Consider the following 27,231-nt stretch of genomic DNA (forward strand, 5'->3'; position numbering starts at 1 on the left):
GGATTCGTTGGAAATTAAGCTGGTCATTCTTATCCTGCGGCTAGATTTCCACGCGAAAACGCGAGGGACTTTGAAGTTTCGTATAAAGTTCGATACACCTCGCAGATTTCCATCGAATCAATTTCGAGATCAGTTTGCTGCAGATTGCAGGAGGAACTACAGAAACATATAATTCACGTTCTATGAACTGCATTCTGGGTTACAGATGCTCGCGGATATACCTACGCCCGAGTGTGCACTGTGGGAAACACTCGGTTGTGTTTCTATACCTAACAAGCTGTACCACATCGGTCATAACAGATGAAGCATCTAGTTTCTTCAACTTTACACTGGGTAAGAACCAGCCTCGATATTTATGCCCGCGTTGCAACATCCTGTTCTATCCGTTTGCTGTATACTTTGCAGAAAACCCGAATGCTGACGTGTTCCTAGAAAACGAACACTTTGGTCCTTTTTGGGAAGCTACTTTACGATGGATCGCGCCCAAGTGGCATTTTTGGCGTATGCGTGCAAGGCAGCGGGGCTCTTTGAAGAGGCGCGTCAGCAAACATCGCTGGACGCCCAGTATTTACCGATCTTAATTAGGGAGAAAACGAAAGGGATGAAAGCGGCAGGGGTCGCGAGTGACAAGAATCGGCTTTTCGAATGCTACTTCGGGCGTCTTCGGTGGTTACCGACACTCTTCGTGCTACTCTTAACTCGTGCTCGCACTGCCTCCACTCAGTCGTTGACGCGCGCTCGTTTCGTTTGCATCGGGTATCAATGGTGCTTCAACATCCACAAGGGAACATCGCAGTTCGACTCTGAAGGAGCTGTGCTTCATCTCCATATCCCTCAGGACAATAGCACTGCAGCATGTGCACGATCGCGGGGTAAGTAAGCCTATTTTTCTTAACAAAAAGCGAATTCCCGTCTCGAGCACCGGGACCTAATAAAGGTTTCCTTTGCGCAGCAGTTTCTAACAAACGCTTCCTTTGATTCTCCGATCGAATTCTCATGGAAGGCTGCGCCTTCGCTTTGAATCCCTCGGCTAAAGCGTTCCAGAACACCGTAGAACATTCTCGTGCCTCTGGAATCTATAAACAGCTATCCTCGCGGAGGATTGTCAAGGGAAGAGCGAACCGGAGCGCTTCCAGTGGGTCTCGAAAATTCAGTTCCGTCAGCGGTTAAGTGGAGATAAGATACGTTCCACTTTCCTCCACCGTTTCAAGTATCTCCGTGGATAGAAATATCCTCCAGAGCTCGAACGTTGAAACTTTGACGCGGCGTCGACGAGCGTTTCATTTAAACTTTCCGTCCATTCATCGCCGTGGAGGAAGCGCGGTGTGGATTGGGGAGTATCGAAAATCTATAACGCACGAGTCGCACGATTAATCGCACAGCCTCGGCGCGGCTGCCATTAAATTTTAATAGCGCAATAACGGTGGATCCCTGCTCCATTCGGCCGGCTATCGACCGCTCCCGCTGGCGGTCTCACCGCTTTCTATAATTCCATCCACCGGCAGAGATTTGGAGGAAGCATCCGCAAATATTTGAGCGACAGAGGCTTGGCCGATTGAATTTGTTGCAGTCCGCGGCGATCGGCGCCGCAGCCTCTATCCGGCCACGGTCAATATTGACTCCGGCCGGAGCCAAAGCCCATCGTAATAAATTATTGACTTCACGGAACCGAGACGAGAGCAGGAGAGTCCTGCAGTGATCTGCATTAACCGTATCCTCCCGTGCGCCGACACTATTTGCCATAAGGCTCTGAAATTACCCGTCACATAAATCACCTTCGTGCCGGGATTATCGTTGTCAGCCGAGTCGCCGGGATATTGATAGCAGCTTCGACTCGACTAAAACGACTGATACGACGCTTTCCTCTGGCGCGCGCGAGGCATAATCGCCCGCGGGTTTCAAGCACAATTCGAGGCTTAATGGTGTAGTTAACTCCGTTTATCATCCGATCGAAAATTTCCTCGCTCTGCCGCAGCCAGCGTTTCGTCCTCGAAAGGGATAAGCCGTTCGCACCGACGCAAACTAAGTTTCCGCAATTGTATCGCGATCTGACGCGAGCTTTAGGAGTGTAAGTGCACTGTGCACTTCTCTGCTGGCTCGTCGGCACTCGACACGGCACCGGGGAGGGGTCGCCCACGCAGGAACGCGCACATGTGCACGAGCGCGTACCGTAGCTCCTCGTTTCTCCTCGCGTGTGCGTGGCAGCGATTTACGGTAAGGGCACCGTCTGCTTTGTGTGTTAGTCACCGACCGTAGGGGGTGAAAGAGACTGGCAGGACTCCGTTGGGGAGTGGAAGCGGAGAGAGAGAGAGAGAGAAAAAAAAGGAAACGAGAGAAAGAAAAGGTGGCACGCACACGTTCCACGATCGTGCTCTTGTGTTAAACAGGCTCGACGTGTTTACTTTTGCATACACGCCGCCTGCGTGTTAAGAGCATAACCATTCCTGTCGTGGATTATTACACCGGGAATAGAGAGAGAGAGGGGTTGGTCGGCTCTCGCGTGCATTTCCTCTCTTTCCCTCCCTCGCTCCCCCGCGCGACGATTTTCTTAATTGCGCTTAACCAGCCCCCTTAGCCGGCCTGAATCGATTTCAAGGATATCATTCTGAGAGGAATCGCCGCTGCTTTGGTAATCGATCGGCGAAAGAAGCGGAGGAGGCTGCGGTTAAACGCCGGGGATCCGCGAGCCGTCCTCTATTACACAGATTTAATCTGTGGAAACGTTATTTGTCCACGGTCCGGAGGCAATCATTCCATTTCCTCGAGCGTCGTCGGGCGGATCTCCAGTCGAACGTGGAATTATTTCGGATTACGGCTGATCGAGTGCGCGCTGCTGTGAATGATTGGATTGTAATGGTTTTGTCTCGTTCGGTCGTAAATCTTTCAGAGAACTGCAGCGCAGAGAGAGAGAGAGAGTTGCGTACGGTTCAGGTCGATGAGTTCGTTAATTACTTCCTTGTCCCTGCTTTTAAATTAACGAGTCAAAGGCACCTGAAGCTCCACCCCGAGCTCCATTAGTAATTCCTTATATCGAGTGGTGTTCGTTCAGCTTCGACCACCCCGGCGGAGCACTGTCCTCCGATTTATTTGGCCAGAGGCTCGTGAAAAGAAGCGGCCGGGCTGCGCGCTGGAGTAGCACGGTCTTCGAATCGCTGGTACGTGTTCGCTGGCGCTGGCTACAAGCATTTCCAGGCGGCAGGTCTATTTGTTGAGAGACCCTCCCGTAGGAAAGGAGAATCGTGGAGAGAAGAACGAGGGGTGGCAGTTCGATTGGGACACGCGATATATTACGTGCTCGGCACGTACGTGCTGACTGCTTCGTACATAAGTAGACACAGGCATAAATAGCTGCGAGGATGCGTGTGTAAACGGTGGTGTGCATAGCAAGGGTGCGAGAGTGGCGGGAGAGAGCGAGAGGGATCGGCACGTGAGTAACGCGAGCAGGCACGTTTTAACCATTTCTTGACGCATCTGATTCCTCTGTTTCTTCTCTTGCCACGTCTTCCTGGTTCAGAGGAGTCAAAAGACCGATGAGTGTTCCTCTCGAGAGGCTATAAACGGCCTTTAACAGCCGGCGATCCTACCCTCTCGTTCCAGGAACCTCTCCCCATCGCCAATTCTTTTCCCCGGTAGTCGCTGACTGTCGAGCGCCTTTCGCCGAGGTCGACCAGCACGAGGAAACGCGTCTGCTCTTCCAGCAAGTGATGTAACCGCGGCCACTGCTTTCGTACGATCGATCGGTAGGCAAATGCCAGGCAAAAACGCTGGCTGCTTCGTTAGGTATTATTTTCGTAGGATCCGCAACATCGTCTTCCAGACATCTGTTCCCCCATTTAACGCCAGCGTGTACAGAGGGATGTCGACTGTTAATAGGACTTCAGGGGTCCCCCTACCTTGACGGACGAAAAGTGATGCGAAATTGGGGAATTTTTTAAAACAAAATCATTAAGTATATTTACTTCCAGCTTTGTGGCTTCGTTTGTCAATCTTTAGAGAATGTGGGGAAAATATTGTATGCAAAAGTTGTGGTTATATCCGGAGTTATAGTGCTTCAAATATAGCGCCTTACAAAAATCATATTTATAGTTGTAGTTGTCTGAAATAAAAAATTTAAAAATTTGTATAATCCATACGAGTGTGACTACCGCCTGAACTGGGTTAAATGAGAAGTACTGAAAATTTAAAAAAATGGCAGCGTCTAAAACACAAATATAATTATACAAATATAGGCATGAAGTCTTTAATTAATGTAATTTTGGGGTTTCTCTTAAAAAAAATTCAAGTAAGGCATTCTTTTCGGGCCGTCAAGGTAGGAAGACACCTTAAATCATTATTGTTACTTCCCATTTTATTCTGTTATTTTTGTTTTGCGGTAACAGTGTTCTTCTATTCTGCGTCTTTCTCACCTTCTTCTGTCATAAAATGGGTCTCACCCTGTCGTGAGAAAATGTGGGAGGAATCCTTTTCGTCGAGGCTCGAGTATTCTTTAGAATCATATGTGCGTCGGAGTGTACTTAGGAAATACATTTCCGGAATCCAGCGATCCCGGCTGTGTTTTTGGATTCCAAATATCCCGGGATTTGATATAACTAATTCCGAGGATTTCGTGATTTCGTAAAAATGTGTAATACTTTATGAACACCTGAAAAACATGAAAATAAACAGAATAAATAAACATAGAAATTTCATAATAATAAGGACGATAATAATAATGATGTATTTAAATAATAATATTAAGTCGCATATAACTAACTAAACTATATTTATTTTTACAATGATATTCTCACTTTCCGCTATTTCGAAATCGCAACTTTGCTGTGTCTTTGGTCGCATTTCCAAAAATCTGTTAGCTTATGTTTCAGACTAATGGTAGAAAGTAAGTTTCTTCACTTTAATTAAGAACTTAGAATTTGATCACATAATAAATCATTTTAATCACTGAAATCTTCAATTACCCAATCCCGGGCTAGTAAATAAAGCCCGGGATTGTATTCCCTAAGTGTACACATACCAAAAGGTTTAGGAGCGGCTGGTAGTTAGTATTGGTCACAGTTTATTCGGCATACGACCCCGAGGATGTTCTTAAAGATCCGTGCAAAGCCGACGCGTTTCGCGGAACGTAAGTAGACCGGGCTCCCCTCGAGGAATTACATTCTGTGGGATTTCTTAGACGCTCCGCCCTTTCCCGCGGAATCGTGTCGACTCGTAATTAGTGCCAATTAGTCCACGGTAAAATAAAGCACGGAGCGCGAGCGTTCGGGGCAGCGCGACGATGCAAATAGAGAAATCCCCCTCGGTACGAAACGAATCGCAAATAACAGAGCCGGGGATTCCTGCTGCCTCGGAACAATCGGTGAAAAAAAGCGGCTCGCATACGCCGCGTCGGAGGAATCATTGCAGCCCCGTAATCAATCTTACATACCACCCGGTGCACGCACGCAAAATAATTAATTAGCACTCGCCTTGAATCAACATGTTTGCCAGATCAATCGCGGCTAACTGTAATCTCAAAGCAACCTTTTCGTTCTCCCTCGTGCACCGTTACATTACGCCGCTGCTGAAATAGATGCACCTCGAATCTATTTATTTATTCACGGGACAAGCCCAGTAAGAACAAGAAAACTTATAGTAAAAGATAATCACAGTAACTTACAGAATAATAAAATAAAAAATGAGAAAAGAAGCGCCAGTCATGAACATAGATTTCCAGGTAGGTACACGGGGAATAAACTACGAATTCAAGGAATGCCTTCCGCAATAAGGACTCTCCGAGTACTAGTCCCGAGGCTAGAAAGAGTACCGGCAAAGAAATCAGTACCCTCGTAAATCGAGGAATCTTTAACACCCTGCGCTTCGAAGTGATCCACGTAGATGCCACTCGTGGCTAAACATCTGTACGAGTCTAATCGCAATTGCAAGTGGCATGAGAACGAAAACTCTTGCGTCCGAGCGGAGGATCGAGCGGGAAATGGGGTAGCAGCAGTCGGATTCACAGTTGCATCCTGCATGAACACGCTGCAGCCGCGGTCCCGCTGGCTGTTGCATATGCGATCATCGCCGGGGCTTACCAAACCGGGCACGATCCGAATTTTTCTCGGCGATGCCGTGTACCGCAAGCCGGACGATCGTGCGCGGATTCGGGAAAGCCGCCGTCCGGGCTGCGGTTACGGTACACAGCATCCTTTCGCGAATATAGTGACATAATAGGCAAACGTCCAGGCCGATGCACCGTTATGCAGAATGGTGCTGAGGTCAAAGAGCCGGCTCGGTTGGGAGGGAAGAAGCGGAGTCTGGGATGCATGCGTTCGGAGCGCATCGGATATGCTCGTTCGTCCGCCTCGCTCATGAATATTTGAAGAGCCCAAGCGATCGCCAGATTGCGCGACTCGAAAATACGGACGGGTGTGAAGTTTCGCGCCGCGGGACAACGAGTTAGCCATTCGCTCGTGGAACTCGTGCCAGATTCGATTCCCAAAGCCGGCTCCTCTGCGCTTCCGAGGCCAAGAAAGTTATTACGGATTTCTTCTGTTACTCGAAAAATCAGGGTTTAGAATACTTCCAGATGCTCCGAAATCAATTATCGCTGCAGCAGAACACTCGGCTTTTAATCCGGCTGCTCGGTGCTTTCTAAATTTCGCTTTCGCGGCTGACCACTGAATTCAATTAGGAAAGTTGCCGCCGCTCGCCGCGCGCGTAATTTATCGGCCTGTAAAACGCTGCGCTGATTCCTCCCGGCTGGATCGTTCACTCCGCAACGTTGGTGTTGCGCAATTACGGGTCGGCGTTAAATAATGCGCATTTCTAATGCCGCTTGCCGACGGCGAGACTCGTATCGCCCGCGTTTCAATGTCGTGGCCATTGACACTGACCTAATAAGGGTTAAATGGATTGTTCCTGAATGTCCATTGAACGCGCAGCACGCGTCTCCATTGGGGTGTTTGCAGCGTATGCACGCATTTAGATCGCGCTCGCATCTGGCCGCTCGGCGTTAGATCGTTCGGGGGGGGCGTTTAATGTATCCCCGGTAGATGGAAACTGTACGTCGGCGTATCCTTCTAAATTGATCGCTCGATAAATATCTGTCGCCGACACGTGTTTAACTGACCGATAAAACGCAGCTTTCGCTTTATCGTGTCTCCGGCGTGCGCGCAGCATTTGCATTCTAAGGATTCCTGCGTAACGATAGACGGCGGGACAGTAAGTTGCACGGGTCCAACCGTGTAAATTACATTCCTACGGGACCCACGCCGACGTGTTCCACCGCGGCGCGCTACGTCCGCTGCGGAGATGGGAATTATAAATTCAACTGGCGTCGCTGGCTGCCAATCGGCTTCTTCTTTTTCACTTACAGCTATGCAGTTACTTCTGCGCGTAAACAGCCAGCACGGCATCCTTTTCATTATTCTAAAAAGGGATAAACGCGACGATGCTGCCGCGCTCAACACGCCCAGTCCCGGGGAAATAACATCTTGCGGGAGAGTCGCGCCCGGCTCTGCGTGCCTCGTAAAATCTAATGCATTGTTCGACTGGTTCGATTAATCCGGAGGGGATTATTCGCGCGGGTTATATGCCACTGGATCAATCCGCGATTAGGTGATCGACGCCAGGCGATCAAGTTTTTCTCGCGTCCTCCACCCGCGTCTGTTTTCCCGTACGCCGCGAGAGCCACTTGTAATTGGGACGTTTCGTGCGAGAGGGTAGAGAGACCCTCTGCGGGGAAACAATGGGAGGTAGGGAGCCACGCGGGGGTTGCAAAATAATTGATTGTCGCTTGAAGGCAGTCTCTTCAAACATTTGTGGTTACTGGATTGAATGGCCCCTCTGGTGTACTTTTGCTGGCGGTATTTACGAGAACATCGCCTGCAAATGAATTGAAACGATACCCGTTGAGGTGCGAATCCACGATGCGACTTTACGCGAGACAAAAATCTCAGCAACAGCTGAATGGAAATAGTCGCGAGAGGTGAGATTTTTTAAAATATATCACGAAACTTCTCTGATTGGAGTCTAAAGGTGCAAATCCACGCTCTGATAAAAATATCGTGTCTCACGCGAGACTTTAATCTCCATTAATTATCGTTCCTTTAATTCCAGTTTGTCGTCGCTGAGATTTATTGTCTGGTGATAGAGAAGTCTCGTGTAAAATCTCACTGTGGATTAGCACCTTAAGTAGTTCAGCGGCGTCCTCAGGATTTAACGAACGGATTTAAATATTTTTAACGAAAATTCAATAGAATTCGTTCGGTGACGATAGAAATTTATTTAAACAACAACATCCACTTTCCTTTCTCTTTAGAAAGCTCTCGAGTTACTTCAGTCGTGGTTATATTAACCTCCTTTTTCCTTGAGGGGTGCCAGGACCCTTTGGCCCCTGCCTCCGAGTGCGCCACTGGTCTAGATTCACGAAACTAAATATTTGCGAAATAATAACTAACAATTGCCTCTTGAGATTAAAGTCTCGCGTGAGACACGCTATTGTCGTCTCATCGTGGACTTTAACCTTCACGATAATCAAGATCGTTCGCAATAATCTCTAGCTACGAAGTGAGGTGGCGCGGATTCGAGAGGAAACCTGAGGGATGCCAGCCTCGCGAGCGAAAACGTCAATTGCGTATCAATCGCGACGGTGAATCCATCGAATCGAATGTGGCTAACGGTTACTCGCTCTCGGTCCCCAGCTGCGGCACCGTTAATTAATCGACCAAAGTGATTAGCCAAAGACGACGCTGATTGTCCTGGGAAAGAAGAGGTCCGCTGGCGCGTCGCCTGCGTCGTCACGACTGGATTAATGATGCCGAAGCCCATTAAGCGAGATTGACGAGCGATGCTTAACGGGAACCGTTTGACGCGGAAATGGGCGCAAAAAGAAACTGGCCGCGTTGCATTAGCCGACGCGAAAATTAACCAGACCCGTTCTACGCCCTTCCTGCCGCATCCTCTCGATCCAACAAAAAGCCAGCGAAGTACGTCTCCTTCGCGTCGGATGTTCGCGGTTTCGACGTTGACGCGTGTGCGCTCCACCTTGCTCCGACGATCCTATCGATTATGGAACGCCTCGCGCGCGTACGTACGCGTCTCCGATAATATTCGCAGAATGCTGAAGTTACGCGCTGATCGTTAACATCCATTACAGCTACGCGGCATCCGCTTGGATGAAGTTGTACGGCTTGGAGCAACGAGTTCTCGATTGCTCTCCTTCGATAAAGCTGATTGACCGACACTCTACGCGACACCGCGGGACCATTTGCGATTCGTAAAGAGGGCTCGCACAGTTGCCGCTGGGTAGATTCTGCAGATTCTCAGAGCCTTTTGGGTGGCAGTTCCGCGCGGGCACGTAACGCGCGTTACGTAAACGCGCCTTTAATGCTCCGAAAATTTGCCAGGGGTTGGAAAACACGGCGATTTACGCGCGTAATTATCGTCGATAACGCCGTTTCGGGGTTCCCTCGCCCCTCGCCGGGTCTTTCCCCCCTCCGAATTCCTTACCGCCGTTCGCACGAACCGTGTAATCAAAGTTTACTGCCGAAGATGCGTAATGACAGGGTTAGGGCTAGCGCGGAATTAACGATCTGGGAATGGAGGTTCGGGCAGCGCGCAAATCCCGCGCCCTTCCAATTACGCTTCACGTGCCCTTCCGCCGCGAAGCCTGCACCGAGCCACGTGAATCCGACGGCTCCTTACTTTTCGTCCTTTGGCCCGTAATCGCCGCTGTCGATCATCATTCCGGCGATCTTTATCCCCCGGCAATTGAACGGTAACAGACGGACCGGTCGGTTCCTGGCTCTGACGCTCTAACGATAACGCCTGTCTCGTGGAATCGGCGACGTTGCCCGACCCTGTCGCGGAGCGATAACGAGTGGCGATTTGCGTTTAATCGGGCAATAATCCGATTGGAGGGATCGCGCGGGAAGCATCCGCCGATTCGGTACGTCCGACGATCCCGCCGGATAATGGCTTTTGTTAATCGCGATCGGGCAGAATGGAGCTGGTTCAGCTGGTCGAGGCGAGTTAGACTCCCCGGCCGAGTCCTTCGTCCTGGTTTATTTTTTCCCTTCTCGGCGTGCCGCTTGAATGGGGCTCGCGTTAGGTCCTGCGGCAGGAAGGCAGGGGCGGGGAGAGAAGGCAAAAGGGATCTTTGAGAGAAATGGAGGGGGCGGGGAAAGGAAGCGAAGGGGAGGAAAGAGGAAGAAATAAAGAAGAACGTCCAACGGATGTTTCGGACGCGTCTGGCCTGCTCCAGCTTCCCCTCTCCCCGTTCTTTTCGCCTTCGTTTTACTTGGCCCTGGCCCTTCGCTCCACCCTTGTTCCTCGCCTCTTTGTACTGTTTCTACGTTTCAGCGAGCGATCGATTCATCGTTACAGCCGCGGCAGCGGCGACAGGGGACCGTCCGGTGGATGCGCGTAGATAGAATTTCTCGCCGCGATGTTCTTGCTAGTGGATGCGCGAGGTGTTGAGTTTCGGCCTCAGGTGCCGCCAGAACGGTTCTCTAATCGCGGCGAAGTCCGTGAAGGAGGCGTCGCACGTGTCTAATGTTCAACGAGGAAGTATCACCGTAACAGAATAGGGCGGATTATCGAGAGGAGAATTGGATTCCCCGGTGCAATCTACCAGCATCTCCGGCTCGGTTAACAGGTGCGCCCATTGTCGGCCGTCTACTAGGGCTGCTCGAGCACTCGAATATTCGAGCAGCCTGAAATTCGGACCGAGCCGAGACTCGGTTTCCGAGCTGAGCCGAGTACTCGAAAAAAGCGAGCGGCTCGAATAGAAGCGAGTAGCTTGAATAGAACCGAGAACTCGAATTCTTTTGAGCGGCTCGAATAATAATAATAATATTATTATTATTATTATTATTCGATTATTTACGTATTTACCTGTATATTATGTACTCTGAAGGGTTTTTCCCGTATATAATAATAATAATATTATATATAATAATATTAGTGTATAATAATAATAATATTATTATTAATATTAATATTATTAATATTATAATAGTAATGATATTATTATTAATATTAATATTATTAATATTATAATAATAATAATAATATTATTAATATTAATATTATTAATATAATAATAATAATAATAATAATAATAATAATATTATTATTATTATTATATACGGGAAAAACCCTTTAGAGTACTAAATATTACTTATAGTACGAATATTATTATTATTTAATATTCGTACTACATATAATAATAATAATATTATTATATACTATAATAATATTAATAATAATTTTATTATTATTATATACGGGAAAAACCCTTTAGAGTACTAAATATTATTTATAGTACGAATATTATTATTATTATTTTATACGGGGAAAAACCCTTTAGAGTACATAATATACAGGTAAATACGTAAATAATCGAATAATAATAATAATAATAATAATAATTATTATAATAATTATTATAATAATTATTATTATTCGAGCCGCTCGAAAAAATTCGAGTTCTCGCTTTTCTTCGAGCTACTCGGTTCTTTCGAGCCGCTCGGTTTTTTCGAGTACTCGGCTCGGCTCGCTTTTTCCGAGCACTCGAGTAGCTCTACCGTCTACGATCCCGTTCCCGTCTATCTAAATTGTCCGCGGGGAGAATGATTCCCAGCGGAAGCTCGTCCTGGCACGAAGAGGGTCAGGTAGCAGCGCGTGCTATTCGGCAACCATAATACGCTCCAAGGCTGTAATCTTCGAGATTTCGTGCCAGACTCGGGTCAGCCTGCAGATTCACACTTGGCTAATAACTTCGCTACCTACGCGCCTCTTACAAGCGGTAAGAACGGTCACTGAACACTTCGAAGTAGCGAAAATCTCCCGAGGATGCTCAGTCTCTTGATGGTTCGGCGCAGACGTTTCTTCCTGCCCGACTGTCTGCTGCGATTTAATCGAGCGAGGAGCATCGGGGGGCAAATCACACGGATGGGAGCATAACGATCTCGTTAAGTTTCCTGGTGATGCTTCGTGAAAAGGAAATGTCTGGCGGCAGCTCGTAAGAACCGCATTACACATTAGCTGGAAGGTGGCCGTTGATGGTACATAACACGGTAGCATCACCCTCTCCGTCTCTCGCGATACTTTTTATCCAACGATCCGTCGGTCCCTCCCAGGTCCGCTGCCGACTGTTACCGAGTCTACGCCGCACTCTGATCTCCCGGGTGCAACTCGCTCCGCTTCCTGCTCTTCCTTTCCCTAGATTGCCTTTTTTCTCCACGGGCTTCTCGGGAAGGATCGCCGATGCTCTCCCCCCGGTTTCTTTCGATTAAACCTCCGAAGTTGGAGGTACTCGGTTGCAGGCAGGATACCTGGAATCAGCTCGAAACTAGCCAAGCAATCCGTCTGGCTCCCGGAGAGCCGTAATTTCGATTCCGCTGGCGTAATACCACAAGCATGCGCGCCTATCGCCGCGCGAGGGGCACGCTTGTATTAATTACACGCGCGGCTCTTCAAAATCCCGAGTATTTCATTGACTCGACACTGGAGAAAGTGACCGGCTGGCCTGCTGGGCGGGCTTATTGAAATTCTCTGGTTCGTAGAACGAAAGTGCATTCCCCTCCGTGCCGGTTGTTCGCTTTCAGCATTCCTGTCCAAGTGTGCGCGCTCTGTCAGCCGTCGCGAGAAGGAATCGTCGGTTTCCGAATAGCGTCCAGCCTCCGACACCTCCGGCCCCGAACAAGTCGATCCCCGTAGCTGCGGCGGTCGGCTGTGGAAACGGAAGCTGCCGCGAGAACGAAAAATAGAAGTGACGCGAGAACGAGATTCCTCGGATCGTTTACACTTCCTCGTTCTAGGTACCCGAGCTGCCTGGCCACGCGAGGTTCCGTTAAAACAGACCTCGAGTCTTGCCGCGTTCAAGGCCCCAGCACCCGTGGCCCACGGGTCTTAAAATCTGCACTCGGCTATCCCTCCCGTTTACCAAAGCTGGAAGAGTTCGCCGGAGTGTTTCAGCAGAAACGTGGCACTTTGTTGACACTACCGAACGGGGTACAGGCGCTCAGGAAGGATTCCGAGAGCCACTGTCAGTGGTGGATTCAGAAGCCCTTCTTGGAGGGGGCGAAATACGTAAAAGTACATGAGTACATTTTTTAATCTTCCTTTGCAAGATTTAAAATTTCCTTGTAATTTATATAATGTTAATCACTATTTCTTTCTTCTTTTCTCGAGCAGGTTATGAAATTAACCAATAATTGTTTCACTGAAAAACAGAGAAACGGCAATAAAGGTTAATTTTCTCCTCTTCCCTGTCAGTTTATCTATTTAATAATTTTGTAGTCTTTTATCTATTTACGGATAATTGCACATGTGCTCTGCTTCCCTATCTCTCTCCAATTCTCTCTACTCCGTCGTAATCTATGCGCCACCTGTCAATCATACTCCGAAGCGTGCGCCGAGTATCCGAAGCGCGCTCAGATTCAATTAGAGAGGATATTTTCTCTTTACATTTATATTTTAATATCTCTATCTGATACTATAACCCAACTAATTACATTCGCGTTAATTATTTATACAGAATAGTGCACAGTGTCGTAATATTTTTCTTTTATTACTCTGTCGCCCCTGTCGCCCCCCTCTGGATCCGCCCTTGGCCACTGTTCACCCTACTCGCGCAAGGAGACGCTTCCTCGACAGTTGCAGGATCGAAGCGGAGGCAATTACAAGATCCGCGCGAGGAGCTCTCTCTTCGACGATCATTCATGCCGATTGGAAGCGCGCACGCTTTGACAAATTCGCTCGGCGACAGGATTATCTTGTCCCAGGAGCGAACCGATTGATCATGCCCGAGTTTTAAAAACGTCGCCGGCTGAATTAATAGCTCAGCCCGCGCAACGCGGCGGCCGACTGTCATTACCCGCCCGTTAATTGCCCGCGAGCCGGAGACTTTCGTTTATCATCCAGACGCACTAATCCAATTAGCTAATTAGCGGTTTGCGGCCCTATAAATACCTAACCGCGGCAATTAGCGTGGCCATCGGTGCAGTGAGAGCGGCCGAACATGCCGGATGAAAAAAAGGCCCCCCCGGTATCTCGGATCTAGCCGAGTAACAGGTTCCCTCCCGTGGAACGTTCAAGATGTTGCGCGCCGTATGAAACGCGTCAGATATACGGCCAGAAGATACTCGAGCCTGTTGTAGGGTCGAGCGGGGAAGGGCTGCGCGACCAAAACAATGGCTCCGGCGGCTTGGCCCTTTCGTGGGGAGCGACGCATTGTTTGACGTCCGGCAGGCCACGCCGGCTTTCCTCTTTCGGTTCCTCCTGCTCAGATATTCCCCGTGTGCCTCTCTTCGATTCTCGCTCCTCGGCAGCGCAGTCTAGCGATTGCAAGGATATCAGCGCCTCGGATTCTCCACGACCGTTTGCCCTCGGCCTCCACCCCCGCTTGAAGTCTCGGAAGCCGTAGATTCCCGACCGAATTCTCGGTGCGACGTTCCGAGACCCTTGAACGGCTCTATTGTGCCCGTTTGGGGTGCGCGTGCTCCGGCTAAATTACCTCGAGGGGTTTCTCTTCGAGGAACTCGTGTTTCTTAATGGTAGCTTAATTCCGTTTTGTTTGGGGCGCGTCCTTTCTCCCTCGGGGTGGAAGCGATCGGAGGGTAGGTCGCGTTCTATATTACGTTTCGCACATTTCGTGGAAGCTGCCGAGGCGAGTGGGAGCGAGCGAGTTTTCTCGGCCGGATCGTGCGCGGCGATAAAATCTCGCTGGCCGATCGCAAATCCTGTGCGCCGGCCGGGAGGCAGGAGTGTGCAGGTGTCAAGCAGCGGTAATTGATGTCGGTGAAACCCTTCTGGACGACGACGTATGTACGTACGTACGCGGCTGTACGTGCGTGGCTGCGATGCTCTCGAGGAGCATGCGACGCGGGTGGCACGGAATCTAATGGCGAGATATACGTTCATGGCTGGTGAATTTACGATCGATGTAAATGCGAGGGGAGGCCCTCTGTCCCTCTCGAGTTCCTTCTTCCGCAGGATCGTTGTTTGCAATTCGCCGCACGTCACTTCCACGGCGGAGGGGACCGAGAAGGCTCCTTTATCGCCTCGGATCTACCTTAGATACCCCGTCGTTGATGCTATCGTCCCAGACATCGCCCGTACAATCTCCTGACTGTATTAATCAAATTAGGATCTATCGGACTGCGATCTAATCGAGCGCCAGCCTGATCTGTTCGATAAGTCTCTCTCGCGTGCTTGCGAAACCGCCTAACCTTCTCGGCAGATATTCCGTCAGCCTGCTCTCGTTTATCGCTATTTGTTTACTTATTAATTTGTTTATTTATTTATTAATTTAACGGGACGTACCCTTTAGATACAAAGGATCATATAACTAAGTAAGAGACAGTTAGCTATAGTTAGCCTGTATACTGGACAAGAAACGTATATACACAGATTCAGAAAAAGAGAAGGGAAAAATAATAGTAATCGCAAAGGTAAAGATAACAATAACGATGCTTTGGCAGAAGCGGGTGAGACGTGTGAAGAGAAGATTAATTTTCCACTTATTTTACTTACTGCTACTTATTTTATTTATCACCTTTCACGGGAACATCCCATTATTTACAGAATGAAAAATTAACAAAACCAACGTGTACCGCCCTCGAGATTACCACGATAAAGCAAAACTGGAAAATATTTTCCCGACTGAACGAGTAGCCCTCATAACTTCCCATAAATCCGCACTTTAATGCGGATGAGTTGATCGATCGGATCCGTCGTATTCAAAGAACGAGTCGCCGCGGACGGATTCGGTGGACATTTTTCCGTGGAACCGAGCGCGCGCTGCGGTATTCGTGGCACGTACCTGGAAGCAGAAATCCGTGACCGCCGGATGCTTTCAGACGGTTTTCCACGTACTGAACAATTTTGCATATCGAGCGAGGCCCGCTCGCTGGTAAATTACGCGCGCGCCCCCGCGGTAAATCTCCGTCGCGTTTGATCTAACAGAGTAGCTGGCAAACTCGCCGCATTCACGGTAATTGCGCGACGATCAATTTCGCCGTGTCTCGGGGCAGAAAGAAGCTAATGAACCACCGAACAGCCGCGGAATGGTTAACGGGCCGGAAAATGGAAGCGTTCGCGTCGAGTCGTCGGGATATTAAATACTCGAGCGTTGGTACATTAGAAGGGTGGTAAACTACTTCCTGATCCGTGAATCACCTGGCCGGTCGCTTCGTCGAGGAACGGGACCGTCGTTAGAGCCTACTTCTGCGGAAAGGCTCGATCCTCTGTACTCCATCGCGTCTCTTCCTATCCCGGCGACTATTTCCACCTCTTTTTGCCCCGATCTTTCTGCGATTTCTTGGCAGCGCGTGTGGACTTAATGGCCCGTGAGGAAGGGTTGACGCTGTATAAGGCTAGGTCCGTGCCTACGCGGAATCGATGATGCTCTCCCACGGTGGCTGTTCCTTTTTTACCCCCGTACTTTCCTTTTCTCTTCTACCCCGGCCCCATTAATCAACGCCGGCGTAAAATTGCCCGTCTCCTCTGATCACGACCTTGGCAATGGTAACGCGCGCGTACGATCGATCAGCAGATCGTCACCTGATTAGGGATACACGGGACTGCGTCGCAGAAGATACCCTAACGAGTTTCCTGGCCACGGGGACGCCTTTCCACGACGATAATCACCGCCGGCGGATGCCTTTCTCGGTTACCCATTCTTTCGTGATGTGCGGACGGCGCTTCGGCGCAAGAACCGCAGGGTTATCGAGTTCGCGGTACGCAGGCTAGACACACCGGTCGTTCCCGGCGAAATTTATGTGCCTGTATCGGAGCCGGCCGATCGTTATTTCGCGAACGCTCAGGAATCGCGTCTCTCCCCGAACAATTCCAATCAGCCTGGAGCGCGCTCCTCGTGCTTCGACTGGCTGTCAATTGTCGCGGCATTAGCGGCCAGCCCCCGGCTTCCCTATTCGCTTCGCTCGTTAATGTATTTCCTAGTAAAGGGCCGCCGTTTCCCTATCGATAGCGAGGCAGCCTTTGACGGCGCTGCTGTCGCGACCAGATACGTGGAAATCCTCTCGGATTGTCGCTAGAGAAGATCGAACCGGTCGCCGACCGGTTTGCCGTTTAAACCGCTCGGCCCGCGCGCGGGCGCGAGCGGAGGCGATCGTTCACGGCCAGGTTCGGCAGGTGACGAAGAACGTACAGTGAACTCGTGACATACTTCGGCCATGGTCACGGTTACGGTTACGTAGACTGCTTCGGGGGCTTTATTATTTTCACAGGCGGCACGAAAACGCGCCAGCGTCCGCAGGAAGCGCGCAGTTTACTTAAGGGGAGGTTCCGGTCTAGAGCCCCCAAAAATAGCTGATCTTTAGGAATTAATTAAAGGAAAACTACCGTGTATAATTTAATGCGACGTTTTGCATTGTATTAAGGATGTCTTAAGTTATAGAAATATATTTTTTGTTTTATAATTAATCCGTACAGACGGCACTGGGGAGTCGTTAAAGTCAAGGCGTCAAAAAATCGGTCCAAGTCGGTGGGACCTGTATCCCCAAAAGTTATTATCCGATTCGACTGAAACTTTTTTTATTTTGAAGAATATAGTTCTGGCTAGGGGGAGACTAGAAAGAAAAGTGCGAAAATGACATTTTTTAAGAAAATAACGACACTTGAAGTTTGAAATCACTTTTCCCCTATATTTTCGTCCTTTCAACGCCTTTGAAAATTATGAATTTTCAAATTTTTGTATTTTTTCTGGTTTCCCTCCTAGCCAGAAGCATATTCTTCAAAGTAAAAAAAGTTTCAGTCGAATCGGATAATAACTTTTGGAGATACAGGTTCCAACGTTTTGAGAACACTGTTTCGAGAAAAACGCGTTTAAAGTTTTACGTGAGTGCCGAGTGAAAATTCAAAGGAATTTACTTATTATATTATATTACCTAGTATTTGAACAAAGGATTTTTTGAAATCTCGATTTGGGAAAAAATGGCTGATGTTTAAAGTAAATGTTTCAATTTTTAACATAAATCGTGCCTGATTTTCATCAATCAAAGGAAAACTAAGCATCGGATAAAAAAATCCTTCGTTCCAATACTAGATAATATAACATAATAAGTAAATTCCTTTGAATTTTTTATTTTAGATGATCGACTTCCGAGCAGCAGTGATCACCGCAGAAGCCCTTTTTTTAGAGAACCTTCGAGTGATGGACAATAACTTAATTATTGATAAATATTTCCAAACAAAAAAATTACGATGCACGGTACCAGATGCAATGCTTAAAATGAAAAAAGATTTTCTGAGAAATGTGTTATAGTTTTTGAGTAAAAAATTTCTAAACACCACCCTTTTTTCGTCTCCTCACTGAGCATGACCCCTTAAGCCAGCGAGCTCCGCTGATCGACGATGCGAGGCGCGTCATCGCAGCCGGGTGTAAGTACAGCCACCATCGCGTGGGTCCGCAGATTATCGGGAGAATTGTTTCGCGTCAAGCCCCCTCGCCCGTTTTCGCGGGCTGTAATTGAAAAGTGATGAAACGACGGCGAAGAATTTGCATGATAATTCGCTTCCCCTCTGATTTATGAGCGGCGTTTAGACCGGCACGGTTGCGTGGGCGGTTTCCACGGCGGGAAATTACTGGTGGTCGGAGCGGAGTTGCAGGAGTGATTTTCACGTCCGCCGCCGGGGTTGGAGGATCGTCGATTCTCCGCGGTTCCGATCGGAGTTTAGGAGAAGAGCTCGCCTCGCGTTCCCATGGAGTCTTGCTCGCTGCCTGGAGGCGTTTCGGACGGAGGCTACGCGGCAGATATTCCTGGCGCTCGGACGCAGGGAGTTAATTGCAATAAACGTTTGTCTGGCGCGGGCCAAGCGATTTCGGTGCATTGAGATTTATGGACAGCACGTCCGCCGGTTTCTCTAGCCGGGCCGTCGCGTCGCGCCGAGCGATGTCAACTTATGACGCAGAGCCTCGAAAGCATCCGCGACGGAAGCGAATCAATTATTCCAGCCACGTCGAGCAGGTGAACTCCTCGGTGCGCGATACCTGATCACCGCCGGTTCGCCCCGCGCCCACTCTTGGACATCTATCCAGCCTCGATTGCAATTAGTTTTTTACGTCCCGATCGGTGATTACGGGCCGCGGTGATAGCAGGTTGCCCGCGATTGCGCGAGTCACAGGAAAGGGGCTCGCTCCGAGCGTGCGCGCCTTCGGGATGCAGCCAGTTCCTCGGTTACGCGGAACTTTAAATCGAGCCCCATCCTCGCCGAAGTGGCGCGCACCTCGCGCCCACTCGTTCCCTACGTGGCGCTGGTTTTTATTCGCGCGTCGACGCCATCGATCTGGCCGCGCGGGCAAATTGTTTCCAGATGAGATGGCAGAAAATCACTTCGCTACCGTGATGGACGAAATCGTAACTGGTTTCCCATGGGGATGGAGAGATGCCGCGGTTTCGATAAGAACCGATCGACCGACCGGGGGCCTCGGAGCAATTTGTAACGATCGCCGCTAAGTGTGAAACAAGATGCACGCGTTCCGCCCGCGATTTATACCCGCGCCTCGTGTTCCCGACGACTTCATTCCGAGCCGCGCGCCGAGATTAATTCCGACGCGTAAATCACGCACAGGCTTCCGTTCGAGCGCGGTGTCTCGAAGCGATCGGTTCTTTCATTACTCTCGAGTCCCCCATTAATTCGGATCGCGGCTCGAAAGCTGCGCGGTGAATCTCGGGTCGCCCTAATCTCGGCTCCCGGGATCTTGGCGCGCCTTTAGCTGGTTGCAGTGGCCCTCCGCGTTTCCTGCTGCGATAATACACACGTGAAGCCCGAGTCCCCTCCCCGATACGTGCGATCGTATGCGCCGTGACTCTCGCGCCAGCACGTGTGGCGTTCGCATGAACCCAGCGACAAGGGTGCACGGTACACACTCGATTCCACCGCGGACACCAGCTACAGTCTTGGCGTTGACTATAGCCAGCTCTGCCGTGATCATCAAGGTGAACAAACTCCCTCGCTCCACGCCGCGATTTAATCCTCCCTCGTATCCATCCGGCGATCCTCCTCCGCGGGATTAGCCTGGCTAGAATTCGACATAGCCTTCGCGCGTGGAAGCTTATCGTTGCCGCTCCATTTCGACGAGGTGAAGCCTATCCTCCTCCCTTCCCCGCCGCTTCACGGTCACCCCGAACCCATTAATGTTGCAGACCGGCAGGCACCCGATGAAATATTCAGGAATGTATAGCCAGTTCCCTCTAGCTGGGAAGAAAAGTCGCGATCTTATCAAGAAAAATGTCCTTTTCACGGGCTCGGTATCCCTGGAATGGGACGCCAGCCTCCCTGGAATTCCTCGCCAAAGTCTCGCGGAATCTCAGGTATTCAGCTACCTACTCGTCTAAAAAGTCGATCTCTTCGGGGGCCAATTCGTTCTCGTTTCGCGTCTCCGCGGCGCCAAGAAATCGCTGGGAAAACTTCTGGCGCACGTTTCACCGGGTCCTCCCCTAACGTCTTCTTTTCGCATCGACTCCTTATTCCACTGTTTTCTTTTCGGCGTCTAGGTGCGAAGCATTAAACGTTTCTACTAAATTTGCTTGAAAACCGATAAGAGATAATACACTCCTTCAACTGTTCACGTTCCAGCCCTTTTCATTTCAAATAACAAATTTTTAGAAAGTCGATCTGAGTTTTCTTTAGAGTTCTTAGAGACATCAAAGTTGCAGCGTATGAGGAACTACGAGATACGCCCGAAAAGGTGCTGCAACTTCTACGAGTAACGTAAGAAACTCACCGTGCTCGAAAATCTTCTTCTCCTTCGCAAGCACGCAAACACCCAACAGAATACTGACGTGTACCACTGCAACATTTACCACCGGATGACGCTGAAAACGCAACCACTGGAATCGGGGAATGCAGGGGGACGAAATTTGGGCCCTTTACCCTGCCGCGGCGCCGAATTGAAGTCGCGAGGTCGAATTGCCTCGGCGGATTAATAGGTGGCGGGTAGAGGTAACGCTTGGAACGGAGCAGCAGCTTTTCGCGTGGCCAGAGGATGCTCGTTACCGATCGCAATTAGCCGGGACCACGGAGGAGAACGTTGCCCGCGCATTTGCATCCCAATTAGCGGGATCGCGTGACGCATCGCGGCGAATTCTGCCTTATCACTCGGGGCTGGATCTGCCCGGATCGGCCGCGCCGATCCAGCTGGAACGATCGCGTCGATCCGTTAAATCGTCTCGTACTATGAGTCAGGCCACGAGTCAGAGGTGCGCGAGCCCTGGGTGGCGAGTTGCCCTCACCGCCGGTCGAATGTTAACTCGACCAAGACGCAAATTACAGGCTTCGCGGGCCATTACAACCCCACGGCAACCACCGACGTCTCGTCCCGACCCGGCTGCTCTCCCGTCTCTTCCACCGCGGCCAGGCATTTCGCTCGCGGTGCAGACGAGCCCACGGAACTGGCGTGTTGCTCTCTCGTTTAAGCTGTCACGTGATCGTAACCAATTTGTTGCGAGAGGCAAGCGAGGAACGCGACCGCGGGGCGAGCACGCGGGCCGCTTACCCGGGCGACGCGTTATCGAATCGTTCCCCAGATCGCGGCGTGGAATTTGTATTCGGTGCAGAGCGGGCGAACAATTCGCTGGCCAGATGAGAGCTACTGATGAGGATAGCTTGCCGAGCACGTCGATGGACCTGTAATTACCTGGTGAATTACCACGGTGCATAACAAGTACAACCGAAACGATGAGCGTTAGAGGCACTTGGTCGAGTGCCCGCTAACGACTCCAGGCTTCGTCCTCCCTTGATGGAAACGTTACGGTTCCGCGGGGTGAGAGCGCGTGGGCTCGTCAATTTCAAATTTCATTCCGTCCTCAGCTTGGGAACTCGCAACGCTCCTACGAAGGGTAGAGGGTATCACCGTTCTAGGATCGAAACGCTGGCGTACCGAGGTCTCGCTCAGCTGTCCGACGCGTCAAACCATTAGACGGGGTTAAATCGCCAGCCGAAAGCGGACAGGCCGCGAAGATTAATCTTGGCTCGCCGCGAGACGCCGTCGTTTGGTATTCCTTTTAACGTTTCATTGGATCGGTGCGACGAACGTTGCGCCATGCCTCTCCGCTGGCCGATGCGTTTTCAAGCGTCAGTCTTTCTCACGCATCCTCCTGTATGCACACGCACGTGCCTCGGTACTCGCGGACTCCGGGCAATTCTGTCCATTCCACCTTCTCCTCTCCTTCTTCACCCCCTGCGCCCAGCTGCTCTTCTTCCTTTCTCGCGCCTTTTCTTCTTTTTCATCCACGCTCGCCTCGCCCCTCCGGGTCGCGCTCTCTTCCATCGCTGCTCGAGTCCTCTTCCGCGTTCTTCTAACCTGCCGATCGTGTGCTTTCGACGAATACGTCCAGCGGTAATGGACAAGCGATCGGCACACGGCCATCTTATTCTTCCCCCGGCCAACCGGAATTGTAATCGTGGCCTTTTTTCCCCCCTCGAAGCGCGTCGAGCACGGCTGTACGCTGGGACGTTTATATCCACTTACTGTTAGTTACCTGCTCGACAGCAGGACGCACCATCTTCGTATGGCATCGGACGAGCAGCGGTCGTTTCAATTTCAAATAGAACTGCTCGCGGTTTTATCGGAGCCGCGCGACTCCAGTGCCTGGACTTTTAGGTCGCCTAAACGGCCATTAAAGTCTTCCCAGAACAAGGAGTCCATTCAGGAAACGGGTTATCCGCCTGCGTTGTACTCCTTGTTTCTAGTTGCCGTGGTTTTATCCCGGGACAGGGCTAATACCCCTACGAGTATCTCGAAACACGAGGGAGCGACGTGAACGGGATAATTGTTGCGAAAGAGATCGGGCCCCTCTGTCCCGAGATAAAGAATTCCTCTTTAATTAAGCCCGGTTAATGAGTTTGTTAAATCGACGTGTCCGCATCGGCGCGCTTTCTTCAATTACGCTCCTCGAGCACGGCTTTATCAGGACGTTTCAGTTTCGCACTAAACGGCTGAAGCGTGTGCAGGACGAATGCCCGCCGAGCAATATTACTTAACTCTTGACAGTCGTTTTCGCTGGACGCCCAGAGGGTTTCCCTCCCTCTTACTTGGAGTTCAGCACGCACGTCGGTCAGCGCGACGGCCGGGCCGCACGAACCGACTGGAATGGACGGAGGAATAATTTCGCGACGAGGGAGACGCCTGGCCGGCGCATTAATTTACGTGCGTTGCGTGACGGACGTCCGAGGATCGTTGGTCATCCACTCGGTCTCCTTTCTCCTTATCTCTCCGCGCAAAAACGAGCATTCAATTATTCGTATAGGTACGCTGCCTCCATCCCTCCATCGGCACCGTTGCGATTTCATATTGATCCGAGCTGCCTGTTACCTCCTCTCGTTGCCGATCGACCGGCGGAACGAGGCTGTTAAGCAGGCTCGGATTCATTAGCCGACACTTACCTGTCGAGCGAGGCACGAGGCGCTATGGAGATAATAACAGGGCGAATTACGGGCCGTTACTCGCGAATCACTATAAATATCGCGTCTCGCGTATCCCCTGACGGAACGACGTAACGGTGCCCGGCTAGATTCGCGGCTTCCCCCGCGAGAAGCCGCGGAGTAAATGTAAAACCGCTCGGCTGCTGCGGCCGGGTTCGGCGAAACCGGCGAATTAACAAGCAGCCGGCCAAACGCCCCGTGTTAATGGAATGGAACGCACGTTTCTCGGTATTATGCGGCGAGCGTCACCGTGGAAAGAGGCGAAAACGACTGGGGAATAATTAGCGAGGGTTACTCCGCGTGTGTAGCGACTAATTAAGAGAGAAAGGTGATTTATCGCGTCGACCTAACGCGATAAACGGCCGTGGTTTTCGAGCGGTCCGAGGCGGTAGCAAGGTCGGACGTTTCTTGCGGATCTCGTTGGCAGAGTCGTCACCTTTACGGTCAATGAGAGGTTTCTCTGCCTCGTTTCTTTCGACGAGCCTGGCTGGGTTGGTTTACGATCTGCCGGCTGGCTCCAGGGGATGATTCCTCCGACTCTGTCGCCTCGAGGAGGCCTAGACGAGGTCATGGTTAAAGGCCACTTGTTCCTTCCAATTGAGATGTGCCAGGCAATACCGATAGACCGTCTTTTACGTGGCTCTCCGGGAGCTAGCATCCGTCTCGACGGAGCCTGAATGCAAACGGGGGCCCGGTTCGTTACCGGATTAGTATTCGTGGCTGATGAAGGTGCTTGGTTTGAGCTGGTCACGGAATCGCACGGCGGTTGATGCAAATATTGTAAACGACGATGAAGAGTAGACGGCAGGTGTTTGCTCCTAACGCCGCTTCTTGTTTCAGATTGCTCAGCTGCGCGTTGCTGCTGCTGTCGGGCACCGCCATTGGGACCGCGTCCGAGGAGGCCGCGCCCGGTTTCGAGACCGTTCACACGAGCAACGCGGCGATATTGAACCGCCTTGGCCTCGCGCCCCTTCAGATCCCCGATGGCCACCACAAGAAACGGCTGGCCGGTCCAGAACCTCCTGGATTGGGCTCTCAGACGCGGATCCACCAGCCGTACAGCCGTCGACACGGGCACAGGGACAGCCACGTGTACATCGTGAAGCTGCCGGCCAGCCCGCCTTACTACACGATCACGAAGCCGCACAAATCCGTCAAGGACGAGAAGGTAACGAAGACTGGGCCGAACTTCCCCGTAGGGTTCCAGGGGAACGGCAAGCCAGCGAAGATCTACCACTGGAACCTGCCCGTGGTGAAGAAGATCACCGAGAAGAAGAGGCTGCAGACGCAGCTGAAGATTGACCAGGCGAAGAAGAAGCTGGAGGACGCGAAGAGGCACCACGGCTCCGCGTCCAAGGATCCAGCGGTGAACGCTCAGGCGCCGGGGATCTCCAAGCTCGGCCCGAGCGGGGCTCACGAGACGAAGAAGTATTACAGCTCTGACAACAATAAGATACTCGTCCGCGAGAAGGCGGGACCCGCGAAGCACGTCAGGAACAACGACAAGAGGCTGAGCTACCCCGACCGGCTGGAGAAGAAGAGCGAGTCGGCCAAGAAGGGTAACGGGAACGCCAGCAACAAGACGTACAGGCTGGACGATTCAGGCGTGCACAGGATCCGCCTGGCGAACGAGCTTCACGGCTCGAGGAACACGGCGAAGGTGAAGAAGCACCGGAAGAAGGCGGCCATGTCCTACTACGCGCCAATCAGCGGCAAGTCCGGCTCGACGAGCATCCACAAGAACTTCCCCGGGAACGGCAAGCCGAAAGCGTTCTACGTGATGGAGAAGAGCCGCAAGCCCGTCTACTATCATCCCCTGTTACCTTAATCCCCGACGTGGCCGTCGCGAGAACATGTGTGGCAGCCACGCGACGTGCTCGCGGCCCGTGGGCTTGTTAGCCAAAGCGTATGCGGTCGCTAGTCGGCGACACGGCGACAGGGCCAACAAGAACAGGGGCCGTCGTTTCGTAACGACGACGACGACGATCAAAAAAAAAAAAAAAAACCATTTCAGAATTCGATGAACGATGGAACCTGGGTGTAAAGGGGGTGAGATGGAACGAGAGGGGGAGAGCGAAAGGGAGCGTGTGTGCATGTGTGCGTCAGAGAAAGAAAGAGCGGATACCGTGGGAGAGAGAAAGACAGAGACTACGATCATTCGGTGAGTCGTCCTTACTCGAGGTCACGCGTGTCCTGCAAGCCGTTCCACTTCTGTTACAGTTGTTGGGAGATTAGTCTAGGTTGTCGGAACTTTCTTTGCAAAGGTGAACTTAACACTTAGGATAGCTTAAGAAGTCACTCCGCGACGCTCGGGCTGAGTTTCGAGGCGGTCCAAGCCAGATCGAGGAAAGGTGGCGATCCTCGGTACGTCGACGATCGCGCCTCGCCTAACTGCGACGTTTAACCTTGTATAATATATTTTTATAAGTTTAACGGACACTTTTTCTACCGCGCATCGACGCGCCGTTTCAAAACCGCGTCGCTCGGCGATCGCCAGGGACGATGCGACGCGATCGTTGGCGAGCGAACCCTTAAACAAAGACTGGACAATATCACTTCTCCACAGGATGTACATGCCTTCTCTACGTACAGCCGCGCAAGGATTTCTACTGATTTTTTCACTGCTAAATTGCGGAGCGCCAGAGCAGCAAACGATTTTTTATATTCTTATACATATATATGTATATATATATATACATGTGTTATAGGAAGAAGCTCAATTGTATCGAACCATGGCATTCAGTGTAGCGAATAAAAGTATTTATAGTAGTTTGTACACGTATGTATGACCCGAGGCACTGATCAGAGAACTCGCGTCTCCTTCCGCTCGTAGCAGTTGGTAGGATCTGACATTTATGTTCCAACTCGGCATCTTGGATTCGAATGAGAACCGCTCGTAACCCGTTACTGCGCCTCCACGATAATATCGAGCAGCGGCCTGCCTCGAGGGCCACATTTTTTAGTAATTGACCGTGGAAGCTCCAAATGACAAGGAACGCTGCCTGCTTCGCTCGGCACATCGCTCGACGCGTGTCAAGCAGACCTCTTTCGCGAGACTATAATGGCAGAGTCTGTTGAATTTTCGGGTTCGGGATCTTCCCTTGTCAGGCTCTCGAATCTCTCTGTAAACACTTGGCATCCGCAGCCCCGTTCGGGTGCCTCTCACTGGAAACGACTCTCAAGTCGGCCCGAATACAGTGCCTCTACGAGCTATAGTGACTTAGGTGTGAGGTCACTCAGCGGGGTCTTAATCGATACCCAAACGTGCCCCCTGGTCCCTCTTGCAGGACTGTGTTTAGGGAAGACCAGGACAAAACCGGGGTCCTAAAGGGTAAAATCTCCAAAATTACCTGAAGCATGCAGTGATTTTAATTTAAAATAAGTTGTTAATATAAAATAATTTATATTACAACTGTTCTAATGCCGTGCATATACCTTACTACAATGGATTTGTATTTAATATGTGCTGACAATGAGAGAATTTTTAATAGCCAGTAGCAAAGCTTAATTGACGTCTTTTAACAATGATAATCAATTTCTTTTTTATTTTATTAAAATCGAAATTGTAACGCTTAATCTTTAGGGCCCCGGTTTTGTCCTGGTCTTCCCTAAACACAGTCCCGCGAGAGGTCACGTTTAGCGGCCCAAACCCAGCAGGATATCGGTTAACACCCCGCGGAGTGGCCTCACACCTAAGTCACTATAGCTCGTAGAGGCACTATACCTATGTGCACGATCCAAAACGCAACGACTTCCAACGAATCCAATTGAACAATTCAATCCACCCGGATCCAAAGAGGT

The 27,231-nt window shown here is 50.6% G+C and overlaps 1 protein-coding gene across 1 annotated transcript; it reads left to right on the forward strand.

Annotated features, from left to right (window-relative positions):
• The first annotated feature begins 676 nt into the window (after positions 1-676).
• LOC143375241 (uncharacterized) lies at positions 677-26,199 on the forward strand. The gene is made up of 2 exons (XM_076824167.1): positions 677-872; positions 24,271-26,199. The coding sequence occupies exons 1-2, from the start codon at positions 856-858 to the stop codon at positions 25,256-25,258; spliced, it is 1,005 nt and encodes a 334-aa protein (XP_076680282.1). The 5' UTR covers positions 677-855; the 3' UTR covers positions 25,259-26,199.
• The last annotated feature ends 1,032 nt before the right edge of the window (positions 26,200-27,231 follow it).

Source organism: Andrena cerasifolii, chromosome 12 (assembly GCF_050908995.1).
Source record: "Andrena cerasifolii isolate SP2316 chromosome 12, iyAndCera1_principal, whole genome shotgun sequence".
In the NCBI taxonomy this organism is placed as follows: Eukaryota; Metazoa; Arthropoda; class Insecta; order Hymenoptera; family Andrenidae; genus Andrena; species Andrena cerasifolii.